Raw genomic sequence first — 16,465 nt, 5'->3', positions numbered from 1 at the left:
TGGGAACGCTTAGCATGTTCCAGGAAGTGGCAAAGTCCTCATGAGATTGGATCCCATATGGTGCAAAAATTCATTGCAGCTTTTCAAATGTGTTTTGATGAATACCTTATGAACTCTGCTACAGCAGTAATTTCTGTGCTTTAATATATCACTGTAAGTATTTTGTTAAGTAGTAAAATATTGCTATATTTTTCAAGCCCTCTGCTACATATGTCCCTGTGTGAAAGGAGACTGTTATTTTTCCTTTAATTTCTTGGGTACAAATAAGTGATACAGCTTTACTGTTCCATTTCACCCCGGGCAGTAATTTTGAACAGTTATCCTGCTTCTCTTGGGCTTAATGACAGCATCAGATGATGGAAAGTGGGTGACTTTTCAAAGTGGAACGAATTATAGTCACTCTGCCACTGTGGTTCTAGTTTTCCATTCTGCAGAAGCAGCCTTCACAATAGTCCTATAGCATCCGGCTGGGCTGTGGAGAACATCTGTATATTTACTGATCTAGGTGCTCATATCACTGAAGTTTCTGACGATAAGTAATTGTGTAAGCACGTGGGCAGTTTGACCCGTGCCTGCTGGTGGGTTTTTCAGGGGAATTTTTTTGAGGACTTTAAAATGCAGTGCATCCACCCACTTAGGAAAATATTCCCAAAAGTTTTTCCTATGTAAACTCTACTTCCTCAAGAAAAACCCTATACCCTCACCCTCAAACTAGAAAGTACTCCCAAATGCTTGTGTTTACATTGTTTTAACTCTGTCTAGTTCAGATTCTTTGCAGTTCACTTACCAGTGCCACGTATATTTCTGTGTCCAGACATGCCCGAGAAAACAGTTTAGATCTCAGTAAAACTGGCCCAGATTTTCAGATGTAGATGTCTGATTCAGACTTCTGAATCTCTATATTTAGGTTCCTCGGTAAAATGGCCTCAGTTAACAGGGTGACAAGCACTTGCAGCTGCTTTACTACTTCCACAGATACTTTATAGTAAACGGCAGTGCTGGCTGAACAGTTCTTTATGTCATTGAAAGTGCATGTGCTGTCAGTAAAGCATAAAGGAGGGAGTTATTCTCTGTTGTTTGATCTTTTTCTTTTTTATTCATTTTATTTTATAGGATAATTGTTTTTTGTTCTCTTTCTGCTATCACATTTCTTATATTAGTCAGCATTCGTATCTCTGTATTGGATGCTCTGAGGAGATCTTCAGATTAAGAGTTCTGTATTAGTGAAACGTGCTGTTTGTAGTCTCTCGTTAGAAGTCTGAAGTTTTCTGGACATGTTAATTCTCATTCTCTAGACTTACGGGAAATGCGTCATAATAGAAGCGTGCCTGATTATAAAACTTAGCACTTACAGGGCATTTCCTGTCTTCAGGATGCTTTCCAAGTTTTGGTGATCATTTTGGTGGCTAAGTGTGCTACACTGTGCAAACGGAATGAGTAGTAAGGAAGGGGCAAAGGGAGTATATTGTCTGTGACATTTTATTATTGCAGATTTGCTGATGAAGAAGCTGAAATAAGGGTAAACCCTCACTTTTTTTGAAGTTAGTGAGAATTTTGGCTATTGACTTCCATGGGGCTTCCATGTGTTTTGAAAAGTATGTGCTGATTTTGAGTGCCTTGGCTTGAGTTTCAATTGGCTAATTCCCCAAAGGTATTTACATGCCAGCCTCCAAAAAGGTGCTTAGGTAGCCAACTCCCTTTTATGATACCTAAACTCCTATGGAAATCCATGATAAATTAGACATTTTTATAAATTGTGAGTACACTGAGTTATCTAGAATGGTGGATATGTTCTGATGGGATTTTCAGGTCAAGTGTCTAACTGCCATTTCTGCACAAATTTTGTTGCCTAATTATGTTTTAAATCTGGACTGTAAAGCTTCATTTTTCAAAACTGCCAAAGGTTCCCACTGATTTCTGTTGAAGATCTAGAGGTTCAGCGTACATGAAAGGTAAATCAGTGTCTGAACACTCTGTAATTACTGAAAGCCTTTTAAAAGCATGTGCATTTTTTCTTGCCGGGAGGCACTTCCGAAGTCACAGTAACAGAGCTGAGAATAGATCTAGCTCTATCTTTCCAAGAATTACACGGGCTTCCTAAGCTGCTGTTTCATCTGACATGTAATTAGTTTTATGGGAAGACAGGGACCTAATTAAGACTAGTGAAGGGATTTTTTTGAATGTATCTTTACAAATTAAAATAATATTCAAACTCTGACTGCATGTTGGGGTAACATACTAAAATTATCTTTATTTGTTTATTCTGTGGTTTGTTTAGCATTTTCTACAGGAATGTCTGTCAGACTATATTCAGGTATGATTCCTTGGATATGGTATGAAATATGGTATTCTGTGATCAGTCATGCATTTTGTAGCTGGTTTTTGGCTCAAAGAACAGCCCTTATATTTGGGAATTATTCCCTATTGGATGGGCTGTTACTAAGTGTGCTTAATGTGAGGGGGAAAAAAAAGTGCAGTGTGCTTTCTATTGCATTCTGTCATGAAGAGAAAATCAGAGAGTCTGATGTTCAGGACCAGCTAAAATTCATGAGAACTGTTTCAGATCTTAACTGATGCTGCCACTTCAAATACATGAAAAGCTCTTGAACTCAAATTTCCTGCTACTATTGTTCTGCACGCTGTTGAGTTATAGCACAAGGGGTATACTTTGAAATTTTTTCCATGAGTCACATTGAATCATCAATGTCATAGTCAGCTTACAACTTTATTCTCTGAGCTACTAGTGAGAAATGCAAGTAACATTTTACCCATTCATAACAGCTTTGAAGGTAGCAATGGAAAACATATTAGTTAGTATCATTGCCAATGCAAAATTGTTCCATAAATTTTACTTAAGCTCTTTTTCCAGACTGATTTTAAATGACTATATGATTAGCCTTCTACCACTTCCTCAGAAGACTAATTCACTGTTTAATGGGGTTCACAGTTTCTGATTTTCATCCTAGTTATACTTTTCGCTCTAATTTCACCTGAATATGGCTTGCCATTTTCCATCAGGCCATCATATAAATATGATATCCATCTTCATGTTTGCAGTCTGGAAAACATGTCTCAGCGCCATTGTATTTTCCATCACACTTGCTCATTGATTTGCCACACTATGTGTAACCAGCTTTCTGAACATCTTTAAATTTTTTTCCTCACTGGCCTGTTCTACCAGGTCGACGATTGTTTTGCAATGGTGCCTGAACTACCTCCAGTTTATTGGAATCTTTCTGATGCTAAGGATGTCCAGGACTACATGTTGTATTTAAAGTGTTAGTTCACCTATACTCTCAAACTGTCATAGCCTAAAAAAGAAAAAGAAAGAAAAGTGTCTTTTCTTGTTGTCATCTCACTGAATTTTCTGTTTTATTTACTCTTCTTGATTGCAGGAGTTTCACGATATAGTAGCAGAGAAGTTAAAGGTATCCTATTGTGGATCCAGAGGCCAGAATGACCCACTCTCGTTTCATGTTGTCCCTTGCACCACTGTAGTTATGGCTCTATTGGCCTAATGAGGCAAAAACAGCTGGAAGCGAGGGCAGCTTTTGTATCTCTAACTACCAAAAGTGGTGTGTTTGGACCATACTAGCGTAATGGGACACCAAGATGAGCCAGTCCTTCAGTTCTGCAAACAATCCTTGCAGTTTTATGGCATAAGAGTCTGGAACAACCGTTGTTGCCTTGAAATAACAATCATGTAGAATATGGATTAGTGTTGTTTCATGATCTAGCAGTTTTCAGAGGTCCCAGTCACCACCTTGTTGATCAGACCAGAAGACTACGTGTACTTGTGAGCAATAGATAAATTTAAGTGTCTGTTATGTATCCACAAGGACCTGTATTATGTGAGTGCATTATATTGATTTGAATAAACTGGTGTGTATTATTTCATAGGTAAACATCTATTGAAAATCTTGCCCTATGTCATTTTCATATGCTGAATGTGTGCGAGGATATGCAATACCAGTTTAAAGTATTCATAAAGGTTGTACTTTGAAGTTCATGCTACATTTGGAAGTTGTTTGTTCTGTTTGTATTGATGTTAATGGAAGCTATAGGTATGGAATTTACAGAAGAATATATATTGATCCAAAAAATAGAACATTTCAGCAATACCAGGAAGTATTAGGACTTTATTTATGAAAAAAGTTAAATTTCTTAGGCCATCAGATATCTAAAAGAACTGACTAACCATAGGGTTTCAATTTGTTATTTTTTCCCCACACAGCAGTGGCTGTCGCACACCTCATTAGACAAACAAGCAAAATGCCAACTAATTAATGAATAGGTAGAGTGATCTAAGAAGGATACCTAGAACTTTGTTCTTTAGCCAAACACTGCACATAAGAGTAAGGAACTTTTCCACTTGCTAATGACTTGGTGAAGGTAAACAGTGCATGTTCCTATGGATTTATTAAAGCTTTATTTATGTATTTAATGACTGGCAAGTGAGTAGAATTATTTGTTAAAAGGATTGGATAATAATTCTTGTTAAACGATAACTGTTCAGTTTGCAATTTTTCATTTGTCTCTTCCTTGGGACGATAAATATTTTTTGTTTGTTTCCTTTTATTTTTATTTGGAAAAATCTCCAGCTAGGGGCTCCATACAGGGGCTAGACAGAATTTGCTGTGCCATTACATGAATGAAATATGAATTGAAAGCAGAGTTACTAGAAATAAAGTCTAGAGAGTAATCCTGAGAGCACCCTTCCAATAGGAAGAATGCAGACCAAAACTTTAGAGTTTTGAGATAACTCTTAACTGGCTTCTAAAAAGAAGCATGTCAAGTAGCTGTTTCTGACAGTAATGCTCCAAAAGAAAACGAAACTATTTGAAGAGATGAAAAACTAACTTTCTTTAAAAAAAGAAAGATTACGAACAGTGTAAAAAGCCCTGGAAATAAGATCACTAAAGGCTCTGATACTGCTCTGGCCCCACCTGAGCTAAGCTGAGAGGTTACCGTCCAGAGTTTGTTCTGAGCTCTGGGTAGGACTGAAATTGGATGAAGAGCTGATGGGGAATAAGGAGACAGAATTCAAACCCATAGGATTAGTGAAGAGAAGGAAGAGAATAGAAGAGAGGTCTGAAGAGTATCTGTGGATACATTGGGAGGGAGCTGGAACTGGTCAGACAAAGGTGACTGCAAGAAGACACAGCCTCTGCATAGTTCTGATACAGTCTGGTTTTGGACCACCTGGCTTTGCACATGTGGCCATGTGTTAGTGTATTTCCTTCTATGTGAAAAACAAGTGGTTCTTATGAAAGCACACACTTTTTTCCAGCTCTCCTTGATTTGGTTATTCTAGTAGTAATACTATTTTTATTTTTTGGAGTTCCCCTGTGTTGCTTGTTGGAGAGACAATTCTGTAGAGCACTGTACGTTTACTAGAAGTTGTCATGCTTTTTTCATGGGAAGCTTTGTAAAAGGGAAATGGTTGAGCTGCAGTCTTCTGTATCCCCTTTATTTGAATAACATGCTAATTCAAGCAGCACTTTATGAATAACGTTCCCCATTTGATTCAGATGCACTTTGGCTGTGTAAAAGGTCCAGTAGCACAATTATTCTTAGTGACAAATGCAGACATCTAATAGCTTTGACTCAGCACCTCTGTTCCTCTAGGGTACGTCAGGAAATGAAAGCAGTGCCATTTTTGACGTATCGACACTGCTCATATGTCTTTGGAATAGTTTCCATTTGACATCAATAAGAAATGTTATAGTTGCCTAGGACTTTTCATATGTCATCATACATACATTCTCCAGCATCCAGAGGAAAAGATTACTCAGAGTCGCTTGTTATTCTTTTCTGTATAATTGCAGGTGCACCATAGGGAAATTTGGTATATAGTGAAAGGAATAAGGAGTGTATCAACAAATTTTGATTCTTTGCAAGTACTTGGCTCTTTCTCGTTGCACAAATAATGGTGACTGTTGCTGGGTCATCAATTACTGGATCACAGGGGAAACAAAAATTTGTTGAACTAATGTGCTTCAGAAAGAGGTTTAAGGTGGCCTATATATCTGAAAACAAATTGCTGAGATCCAGACAAGCACATTCATAACAGTTTAGAGGGTACTTAAAAAGCTGGTTTGAAATCTATGAGCTTTGTTTTAATAAGGAATCCAGAAAATGGGATAGCTGAAATGATTTGATAGTCACAGTCCAGTTGTAAAGCAAGCTGCAAAAGTAAAAAAAAAAAATTAAAAAAAAATGCTCACCAAAATTTGCACTGCTTGAAACATTTCTTGAAAGTTTTAGCAAAGTGTTTACATACGTGTTTGTAGAAATACCAGGAGCATGGCAGAGGTGGAAGCCTGGTATTTCCTGTGCAGCTCCTCTGTAATCTTTGTCAAGTACTGGAGGTTGCCTTGGATCTTGGCGGGATTTAATTCAAGTCCTAAATTCAGTAACAAAAAAGAAAATATATTTTAGTATAGTGAGAATATTCTTGCTGCAGTTGGTTAATGGTCATTTTTCCATGGCTGTGCTAACTTGTGCATGAGAATTTATGTCCATTCATTTTTAATTTCTGTCTTATTTGGGAGGACTTTTAATTCTCTTTCCAGAAGATAAACATGATTGTTTTCAGTAATTGTTATTTTATTTAATGACATTGATTTGTATTTCACTGTTCAAAAAAAAGATCCTTTGCTTCAACATGTATTAGACTGTGTGCAAGAGCAAAAAGCCTGTATATTTGTTTGTATTTAAAATGGCTTTATGCAAGCTTTTATTTTCAGAATCATGTGATATGTGCTATCTTCCATATTTCTAAATGGCATGATTCTAACTACCTATTCATCTCTCTGTGTATCTAATTAGAGACGTGTGTCATTTTGTGGTTAGCATTTTACGCAACTGAAACTTTTTTTACTTACATTTTTGTAACATTACTTGGACCTTATTGTAAAGATATCTTGAATGAATGGAACGCAGTACTTGCTGATCTTTCTATTTGGTTCTTTTAAATAGTATTTACTTCACTTATAAATGTGATTTGCAATACATTTTAAAGTCTCCAATATGTTTTAACTAAAGACATTTTGAAGTCAATACTAACAGTAGTTGATTAAATAATTTACCTAATTACAAAAATAGGATGCTGCCATAATTTCATGTGCATTTCTGAAAGTTGGATTCAGTGTAGCCCTTAGCTGATGTGTGCAGAGTGAGTTGGATTCTTTCAGAAGCCCCAGAGTGGAATAGCAAGATTGCTGCTCTGATAGCATGACTGCATTCTTTTTGTAGAGCTGCAGAGAGAGGTATTAAAGTGTTTAATAACATAATAGTTGTAGATACCAAGTGATCAAGTATTTTGCTAATTCACTTACTCATAAATTATCAGTGTAATTAACATTTATCGTTCACTCATGGCTGCGACAGTTGGCAGCACCAAAAGGAAAGTTTGCATTAAATTTGTCTGGCCTAACTGTAAGTAATCTGGTACTGCTTTCTGCTTATTTTTCAATTGTTCTATAGTCGTTTTGTTTGTGCTAATTTCAACATAAAGTGCAATTTAGAATGTCTCCAAACTGGGATTTTAGGAGGTTTGTCTTATGATGGTGTTACAGAATTACAGAATCACAGAACAGTTTAGGTTGGAAGGGACCTCTGGAGATCATCTAGTCCAACCTCCCTGCTCAAGCAGGGTCCTCTAGAGCATATTTCCCAGGATCGTATCCAGATGGTTTTTGAATATCTCCAGCGAAGGAGACTCCACTACCTCTCTGGGCAACCTCTGCCAGTGCTCCATCACCCTCACAGGAAAGAAGTTTTGCCTCAGGTTCAGATGGAACTGCCTGTGCTTCAGTTTCTGCCCGTTGCCTCTTGTCCTGTTGCTGGGCACCACAGAGAAGAGTCTGGCCTCATCCTCTCGACACCTTCCCTTCAGATACTTGTAGAGATTGATGAGATCCCCTCTCAGTCTTCCCTTCTCCAGGCTGAACAGGCCCAGCTCTCACAGTCTTTCTTCATAGGAGAGATGCTCCAGTCCCCTCATCATCTTTGTAGCCCTCCGCTGGACTCTCTCCAGGAGCTCCATGTCTCTCTTGTCCTGGGGAGCCCAGAACTGGACACAGTACTCCAGGTGAGGCCTCCCCAGGGCTGAGGAGAGGGACAGGATCACCTCCCTCGACCTGCTGGCAACACTCTGCCTAATGCAGTCCAGGATCCCATTGGCCTTCTTGGCCACAAGGGCACATGGCTGGCTCATGCTTAACTTGTTGTCCACCAGGACTCCCAGGTCCTTCTCGGCAGAGCTGCAGGTCAACTCCCAGCCTGTCCTGGTGCCTGGGGTTATTTCTCCCGAGGTGCAGGACCTTGCACTTGCCTTTGTTGAACTTCAGGAGATTCCTCTCCGCCCAACTCTCCAGCCTGTCCAGGTCCCTCTGAATGGCAGCACAGTCTTCTGGTGTGTCAGCCTCTCCCCCCAGTTTAGTATCATCAGCAAACTTGCTGAGGGTGCACTCTGCGCCTTCCTCCAGGTCATTGATGAATATATTGAACAAGACTGGACCCAGGACTGACCCCTGGGGGACACCACTAGCCACAGGCCTCCAACTTGACTCTGCGCCATTCACCACAACCCTCTGAGCTCGGCCATCCAGCCAGTTCTCAAGCCACCTCACCGTCCACTCATCTAGCCCACACTTCCTGAGCTTACCTAGGAGGAAGTGATGGGAGACAGTGTCAAAAGCCTTGCTGAAGTCCAGGTAGACAACATCCACTGCTCTGTCCTCATCTACCCAGCCAGTCATTCCGTCAGAGAAGGCTATCAGATTGGTCAAGCATGATTTCCCTTTGGTGAATGCATGCTGACTACTCCTGATCACCTTCTTGTCCTCCAGATGCTTAGTGATGACCTCCAGGAGGAGCTGTTCCATCACCTTTCCAGGGATGGAGGTGAGGCTGACAGGCCTGGAGTTTCCTGGCTCCTCCTTCTTGCCCTTTTTGAAGACTGGGGTGACACTGGCTTTCCTCCAGTCCTCGGGCACCTCTCCTGATCTCCAGGACCTTTCCAAGATGATGGAGAGTGGCCTAGCGATAACATCCGCCAGCTCCCTCAGCACTCGTGGGTGCATCCCATCAGGGCCCATGGATCTGTGATGTCAAGTTTGGACAAAAGATCTCTAACCTGATCCTCATCAACCAAGGCAAAGTCTTCCTTTCTGCAGGCTTTCTGTCTTGTCTCCAAGGTCTGGAATTCCTGAGGACTGGCCTTAGCAGTGAAGACTGAAGCAAAGAAGGCATTCAATAACTCTGCCTTCTCTGTATCCTTTGTTACCAGGGCACCCGCCCCATTCAGCAGCGGGCCCACGTTTTCCCTAGTCTTCCTTTTGCTCTTGATGTATTTGAAGAAGCCCTTCTTGTTGTCCTTGACATCTCTTGCCAGATTTAATTCCAACTGGGCCTTAGCCTTCCTTGTCGCATCCCTGCACGCTCTGGCAACGTCCCTGTATTCCTCCCAAGTGGCCTGTCCCCTTTTCCACATTCTGTAGACTTCCTTCTTCTGCTGGAGTTTTGCCAGGAGTTCCTTGCTCATCCATGCAGGTCTCCTGCCCGCTTTGCTGGTTGTTCATTAAGCTGAAGAGCTCTCTTGGCCATATAAGGCTGCTGGTCTTTTCTGCTGTTGCTTGCATGTATGTGATCTTTGTACAAAGTGGAAGAAAGATGTAACATTGAAACTTTCTACAGAATGTTAAACCATTAGTTTAGAATTGTGATTCTCTTCAGAGAATTTGCTAAGATTCAAATAAGGTCAATTACCAAAAAAAAGAGAGAGAGAGAAAGAAAGAATGAGTAATGGATTTTGTTTCTTTTTCTGTCTATGTATTCCACAACTTTTGTGAAAATAGCCTGCCTGGTTTTTCAGGTGGTCAAGAAATAAATATTTTTCTCTCTTACCAACTCTCAAGGCACTTGTTCATATATCAGACATTTCAGGAATGCAATCTGGAAGTTTAGTTTGGAGGGTGTCCCACTGTACATCTTCTGAAAATAGTAATTTCCACCTTGTACTTGTGATATGATTTATTTCCAAGCTATTAAGTTTCAAACTGCCTATCAGATCAGCTACTAGAAAAGAGAATGACCTGTGTTTGTGGATGGAATCCTTACGAACCAGATTCCTTTGATTTGTAAAAATACCCCGGTCAGAAGAGTAATAATAGGAAGGGTTTGGCTTCACTATCAAACTGTCATCTTGCTGAGGTAGAAGAGAAGGCTAAAGGAAAATGATAGGAATCCATTGAAGGATTTGTACAATTTTTGAAGCTAATGAAACAAAAGGGTGAAGATGGCAATGGAAAATTTTTCTATACAATTCATGGACATTCATGAAATGTTGTTCTTCAGTTTCATATTATAAGATAAGTAATAATTGTGATAGTTTATAGCTAACAATTGGTAAGAGAATACAATTTCAATTGAATCCGTGCAACTGAACCTTGTTCTTATTCCATCTTACTTTTTCATCTGGAGTAGGGAGGGCCTATATCATGCTGTGCTTTCAGAAATAATATTCAGGTCATTAAAAAGGCCTTTAGTCCAAAGTTTTCTCTAGTATTTTTGTTATTTTTATTTAAAAAGTTTCACTAACCTTTCTTTTAGCTCATCAGCGTGTTCAGAAGTTGGCCCTGGCATATAGTCTCAGAGTAGTATTTAATCTTACATATTTGTCCATACCTTACGCTAAGTCTTAGAATTCTCTTCAGGAACAGACCTTGGTGGATCTTTTTAAATTCTTGCATTAATTCATTGATGAGATAGATCTAGGGTTGTGGATAGCTTAAAAACATAATCTCTTCAGTGTATGTAGTTCCGTACCCATTGAGATTAGGTCATATTTATTCTGTTGTTATATCTTTTCTGTTGTGTTATAGATTGATGTTAGACTGCCATAAACGTCTACAGAGCAAAAAGATTGTTTCCTTTCTTGAACAAGTTTTTAAGCTACAACATTAGCACATGGATCGCTGTCTGTAGGAGAAGAAACTAAAACTGGAATAGGAACTAGATCACGATTTCCACACTTAATAAGGCAAAAAGTCAGCTTTTGCCATGGGACAGAGCTAGTTAAATTGTCTGTCATAACTATTGCGTAGGCATAAATCTTAGACTTGTGCCAGATGCTTCTTGCTGTTCCTGCTGTGTAAAACAGCTGGAAATTCAGCTTAAAGGGTTTCTTTCCTAGAGAGAAACTACAGGTGGCATGATTTGAGATAATGTGAATTTGATGGGATGACACGTCATGTACTTCAGCTATAGCGTCACTGTTGTGGCTTTAGGATGAATGCCTCATCCCATGGTTTATACCATGATACATAAAACCTACAATTCTAGGCACAGGAAACAATTGCAAATTGTTTTAGAGACATAAAGCTTGGCACAATGGCTGATACAAGTTTATGTCAGGAAGCTGATCTTATGGAATAACATTGCTATCACTCATTTCTCTTCATATGCACTAAACACACGGAAGCCAAAAACACTGTTATATTTAAGGGAATAAACAGTTACTTTTCCTTTTTTTTTTTTTTTTTTTTTGATAAACATACTTTGTTTCAGTAAGTTTTGCTTTGCTACCTTTTGAAGTTTTCATGGCATTTTTTCTTTGCCCAGTAGCTTACATGTTGGCATTCTTTTTACTGGCCTGTGCCTGGTAGTATAACCAGTTTGGACTCTGTGCTGATTAATAGAGCCCAACAAGATATAAGCCCATTCAGGATTATGGTATAAGAGTGTGGTTTAGTATCATTTAAAAAGTTGTTTTTCAGGGATATCTGAAAGCCATTTAGTCCTACCTCTGTCAAATCTCAGAGCAATTTATGTTCCTGGTGGCATATAATCTGTTTACTTGCTAAGTTATGTAGATGTGGATCCTGACTCTGCAAATTGTGAATCTACACAGGCTAAAATGCCTTTCTAACCAGCTTTAAGACATTAATGTCAAATACAGGTGGATCTGCTTGTTCTGTTTCAAAATGGAAGAGATTCATCTGAAAAACGGCAATTATGTTGTTCATCCTCATCTAGTTTATGAATCAGTTCTCAAATGCACATAGGCCTTTACAGGATAATCTCTCTACAGAAAGAAATGGTATTATTGAAACACATTAGAAAATATTTGCAAGAAATGCACCGCAAATAGAATTGTTACTAAACTAAGGCAGGAGCTCTACATGTGAATATTTTTTCAAGCAATAAGAGGTTTACATTAAAATCTCATAAGCAGTGAAACATGATATCTCTCATATGGTGTTTTATTGTTTGCTAAGTAAGAAAAATTTTGCAGGACCATTTCCAGTATGAAGGTTGTTCTGAGCTTAAAGATCAAGAAATATATGTACTTTAGGATTCCTTCTGCAAAGGATCTAAGTTGAATAAAACAGAGATAACATGGTCAATGAGGCTTTGTTTACACCCAAGAGTTTAACTACCTTTGTGTAGCTAAAGCAATATACCTGAACAGGCATGGATGATGGTTGGCTGATTGGGATGTGTTTATGGGAATGGAAATAAATTACAGTGCTATAAGCTGTATTTATAGCGATGTAACCGCAATAGGGTTGTACAGTAGAAGTGCACTGCCAGAAGGAAAAATCACACTCTTCACTGGAATAATCATGTTATACTTCTATGTGGAGACCAGGCCTAAATTAGTTCCAGTTGCATTTCTGAGTACTTAAACAAGAAAGCTGCTTGAGTGAAGGCTTTCCTTAGCTCTGTGGGGATTTAATACTGAGGGGTGTTAACATCTGCATATTCACTGAGGTCTGTGATTATTGAAAGTGCTTTAAGCCATCACAGTCCTATGTTTCTGTCTTGGCTCTAAATTTATTTGAAGTCAGTAGGGAAAATGTCTCAGTGACTGTAGGACTGGAACCTCTAGAGAGACCTTCATTAGTCTGGTATGTTTTGTCTTCTGATAAAGCAGGTGCACAACTGGTAGAAAGTTTATCCTGAGCATAGAAAAGTGTGCCAAAATGTGATCATATGTGACAAGGTACGCTGGGACAGAAAAAGAAATTCTGTTCCATTTAGTTCTTTTATTTTGGCTTTTTGTTTCCAGAGTCTGAGCATAACTAACAAGCCCAAGCAAAGTACCACCACTCTGAGGGGGCTCAAACAAGCCATTTATTCTCACCAACTATGAGTTCAAATATGTGTGAGAGGAATGGCCCATCTAAGAGCTGTTCCCTTAAGAGCTTTCTCTGACACAGTACTTCTCAGAGTGTACTGATCTGAGGACACTCAAGAGAGGGCAGCACAGGGATCCCCACATGTGCTGAAAGTATGAATTTAAATAGAAGAAGAACAAATGGACATTCCTTTTTTGTGTGTGGGGAGGCTAATCATGTAAATGGCTAGCAGTTTCAAATTAACCACACCCAGCATAATAAACAAATAGTTCTGCTGGGAACCTTAAACTAAGTTCTTAAAACTGAGTCACTCGTGTTTCTAATCAAAACTGCTTTTTTTTTTTGAAGTAAACATTCTATTTTTAATAAGTTTATTCTGTAAGCTTTGGCTCACATCTCCCTTAAATTCTTTTTTCTGACGTGGTAGCTTAGGCCTATCAGATTCCATGATTATATCCAGCATTTTATCGTTTGATTTTGGTTTGGCAGTTAGATATTCCATTAATGCTTTTTCAGATGGAGATGACATCACATTTTGGTGGCAAAATTTTGTCTAGGGGGGGAATTTTTATTACTGAGATGACAGAATAATTTTACTTTATACTTTTTTTTTACCTTTCCTTTCTCCTCTCTGAGGGGTTCATCATAGTAGCGAGGCCGCTACAGGATTCCCTGGGCTCTGGGTTAGACCCTGAAGTTGCCTGCAATCATTACAGAATCTGATTTGAGATGATTTTTTAACCTTCATCTTCATGAATCTTCTCATTTTAGTTCCATCTCACAAGACTGTATAGAATTCTTTTTTCACATTTGTTTCCATTTAATGTGGGCGCAGATGCTTCTGTCAGAGATATCACATGATGAAGAAGAAGGAAGAGAAACAACTTTCATAGGGTTTCTGCACATAGGAACATAGAGTAATTTGGGTGGGAGGAGACCTGTGAAGGTTATCTGCTCCTCCCGCCATTCAAAGCAAAACCAACTTTGAAGTTACATCCAGCTCCAAATTTAGATTAGGTTGCTGAGGGCCAGGTCCAGTTGAGTGTTGAATATCTGTAAGTGTGGAAATTCTGCAACTTCTATGAACCCCTGTTTGAATGTTAGACCACCCTCACTGTGATGAACTTTTTTATTATTCTTAATTCTACTTGGAAGGACTTCTTTTGGTGGTAGAAGGAAGAAATCATGGTTACAAACACATCTTCGGGAAGTTTTCTTGTCCTGCACTGGGTGATCTTCCCTTTTTTTGGAATGTTCTCTTTGAAATAGTGACAGCTAATGCCATTGCAGATTATTTAGCTTTAAGTACCTCATGTCTTTAGGGAAAATGCTCCAAGATGAGGGGATGTAGATACTGCCTGTTCCAGATGTCTGAAAAATAACTAAAATAGAAAAATCACAAAATGTTGAATTTATGCAATGATGGGATTTAATGCTGGCATGACTGAAGCTATCAGAGTTGTGTGGCTAAATGTGTTGTCAGCTGTAATAAACCTTCTTTCTGCTTCCATTTATGTGAACATGTGCAGCTGTTGAAGAAACAGGCATCTCTGCTTCTTAATCAAACAATACATAAAATGAATTATGCTAGAATAAATTATCTGCAAAAACAGCTGACAGAGCTGTGCTGTAATAGATCCACTTATGGAAGAAAGTATGAGACGTACCTTTTCTTAGTGGTTGCCTTTCATGGTCATTGAATTATGAAAGTAGAGCTCACTTAACTGAACTCCTTGATAGAGAAAACGAAAAAAACATACATAGATTTATTTTATAGTCTACATAGAAGTTGTATTCACCTAATTTAGAATGATCCACTGAATCAAGTATCAAGTTTCAGCAATGTACAGTACATACACTACATACGAAAATCTGTTCAGAGAACTCTGCCATCCTGCCTTTGTGTGTCTGCTTAACTCACTACAGGCATGAGCATCATGTATTTTTTAAATGTGTAGGTTGACACACGCGATTTATAGGAGTCAGAAAGGGAAAGAACTTGAATTATACAACAGAAAGCTTTCAGCATGCTCCAGAGTTGGATTTATTTAATGCAAAATGAAGATGTATGCTAACCTTAAAAAACTAGCAGGACTCAGTGTGATCTCTTGATATTCTTTTTAGGAATGCTGAATTCAAGATGTGCCAATTTAGCAAAGTAAGCTTTCAAAATGGGCATGACTTTTTTTTTTAGCTGAGCACTTCAAAAGCTGTCGAAATAGCTGTTACTTCCTGTCCTGGAAACTGTCAGAAACCAATAAATAAACCTAAAATAATACAGGAAGAGGAAGAAAATCTTATGCCAGGAGTTAACGTTATTGTTATTAATTCTGTGTTTCTTTTTTTTTTTCTTTTTGCAGCGTGTCCTATTCAGTGCATGTCTCTGAGGATTACCCAGGTACAGTGCAACATTCTTGTCCATGACACATGTATGCATGTTACTGCAATTTTGCAATATTCAGATGAGAATATCTGAAAGGGCGTTAATGTGTTCCAGGTGCATCCTTCTGCTAATCATTCTCCATTAGTTAGATTATTTTCACAGTCATTTCTCCTTTTCAGGCGTGGTTTGCCTTTCAGGCATCGTTTGCCAGCTGGGTCAGGGTGAGAATACGTCGCTCACAAGTTTCCTGGGGCCAGGGGTTGTGATACTTGCAGTGTCTGGAGCCATCAGTGTCAGGGATCTGAAAGTGCTCAACTCCTTTTTGGCAAGGTAGATAAGGCTTGATGCTTCAAGAGACTGAGCAGTCTGGCACTGGTCCAGCAAAACACTTCAATGCGTCAAGCCTTAATGAGGCTACCCACCTTCTTAAAGTTAAGCCTGTGGTATGTGCTTTGATAATTCTCAGGGTTTGCTGGACCTGAAGGTTTGCGTATATGTAAGTCTCGGGTAAGGTAAACTTGCAGAGCTGCTCCTAGCTGCCCATTCCTACCTTACTGCTATACCCTGAGCTGGGTTGAACTAGACAAGGGGAATCCACAAGAAATACAACCAAGCAGAAAGAGAAGATATTCTTTAGCTAGCTTATTTAACAGAAACACAGAATGGTTGAGGTTGGAAGGGGCCTTTAAGAGATCATCTAGTCCAACCCCTCCTGGTCAAGCTGGGTCAGCCCCTCTGGGCAGCCTGTTCCAGTGCTCAGTCACCCTCACAATAAAGAAGTTTTTCCTTATGTTCAAAGAGAACTGCCTGTGTTTCAGGTTGTGCCTGTTGCCTCTCATCCTGTCACTGGGCACCACTGAGATGAGTCTGGCCCCATCCTCTTGACACCCTCCCTTCAGATACTTACACAAATTGATCAAATTCCCCCTCAGTC

The 16,465-nt window shown here is 39.2% G+C and overlaps 1 protein-coding gene across 1 annotated transcript in view; it reads left to right on the top strand.

Moving 5' to 3' along the window:
• LOC104146895 (protein mono-ADP-ribosyltransferase PARP8) overlaps nt 1-16,465 on the top strand; it is a 120,196-nt gene that overhangs the window by 39,998 nt on the left and 63,733 nt on the right. The window contains exon 3 of the mRNA XM_068926972.1: nt 15,509-15,546. Within this exon, the coding sequence (XP_068783073.1) occupies nt 15,509-15,546 (38 nt within the window). The remainder of the gene's footprint in view (nt 1-15,508; nt 15,547-16,465) is intronic.

Source organism: Struthio camelus, chromosome Z (genome assembly GCF_040807025.1).
Source record: "Struthio camelus isolate bStrCam1 chromosome Z, bStrCam1.hap1, whole genome shotgun sequence".
NCBI classification, from domain to species: domain Eukaryota; kingdom Metazoa; phylum Chordata; class Aves; order Struthioniformes; family Struthionidae; genus Struthio; species Struthio camelus.
Note: the sequence above shows the minus strand (reverse complement) of the source record. Positions and strands in the feature narration are given on the sequence as shown.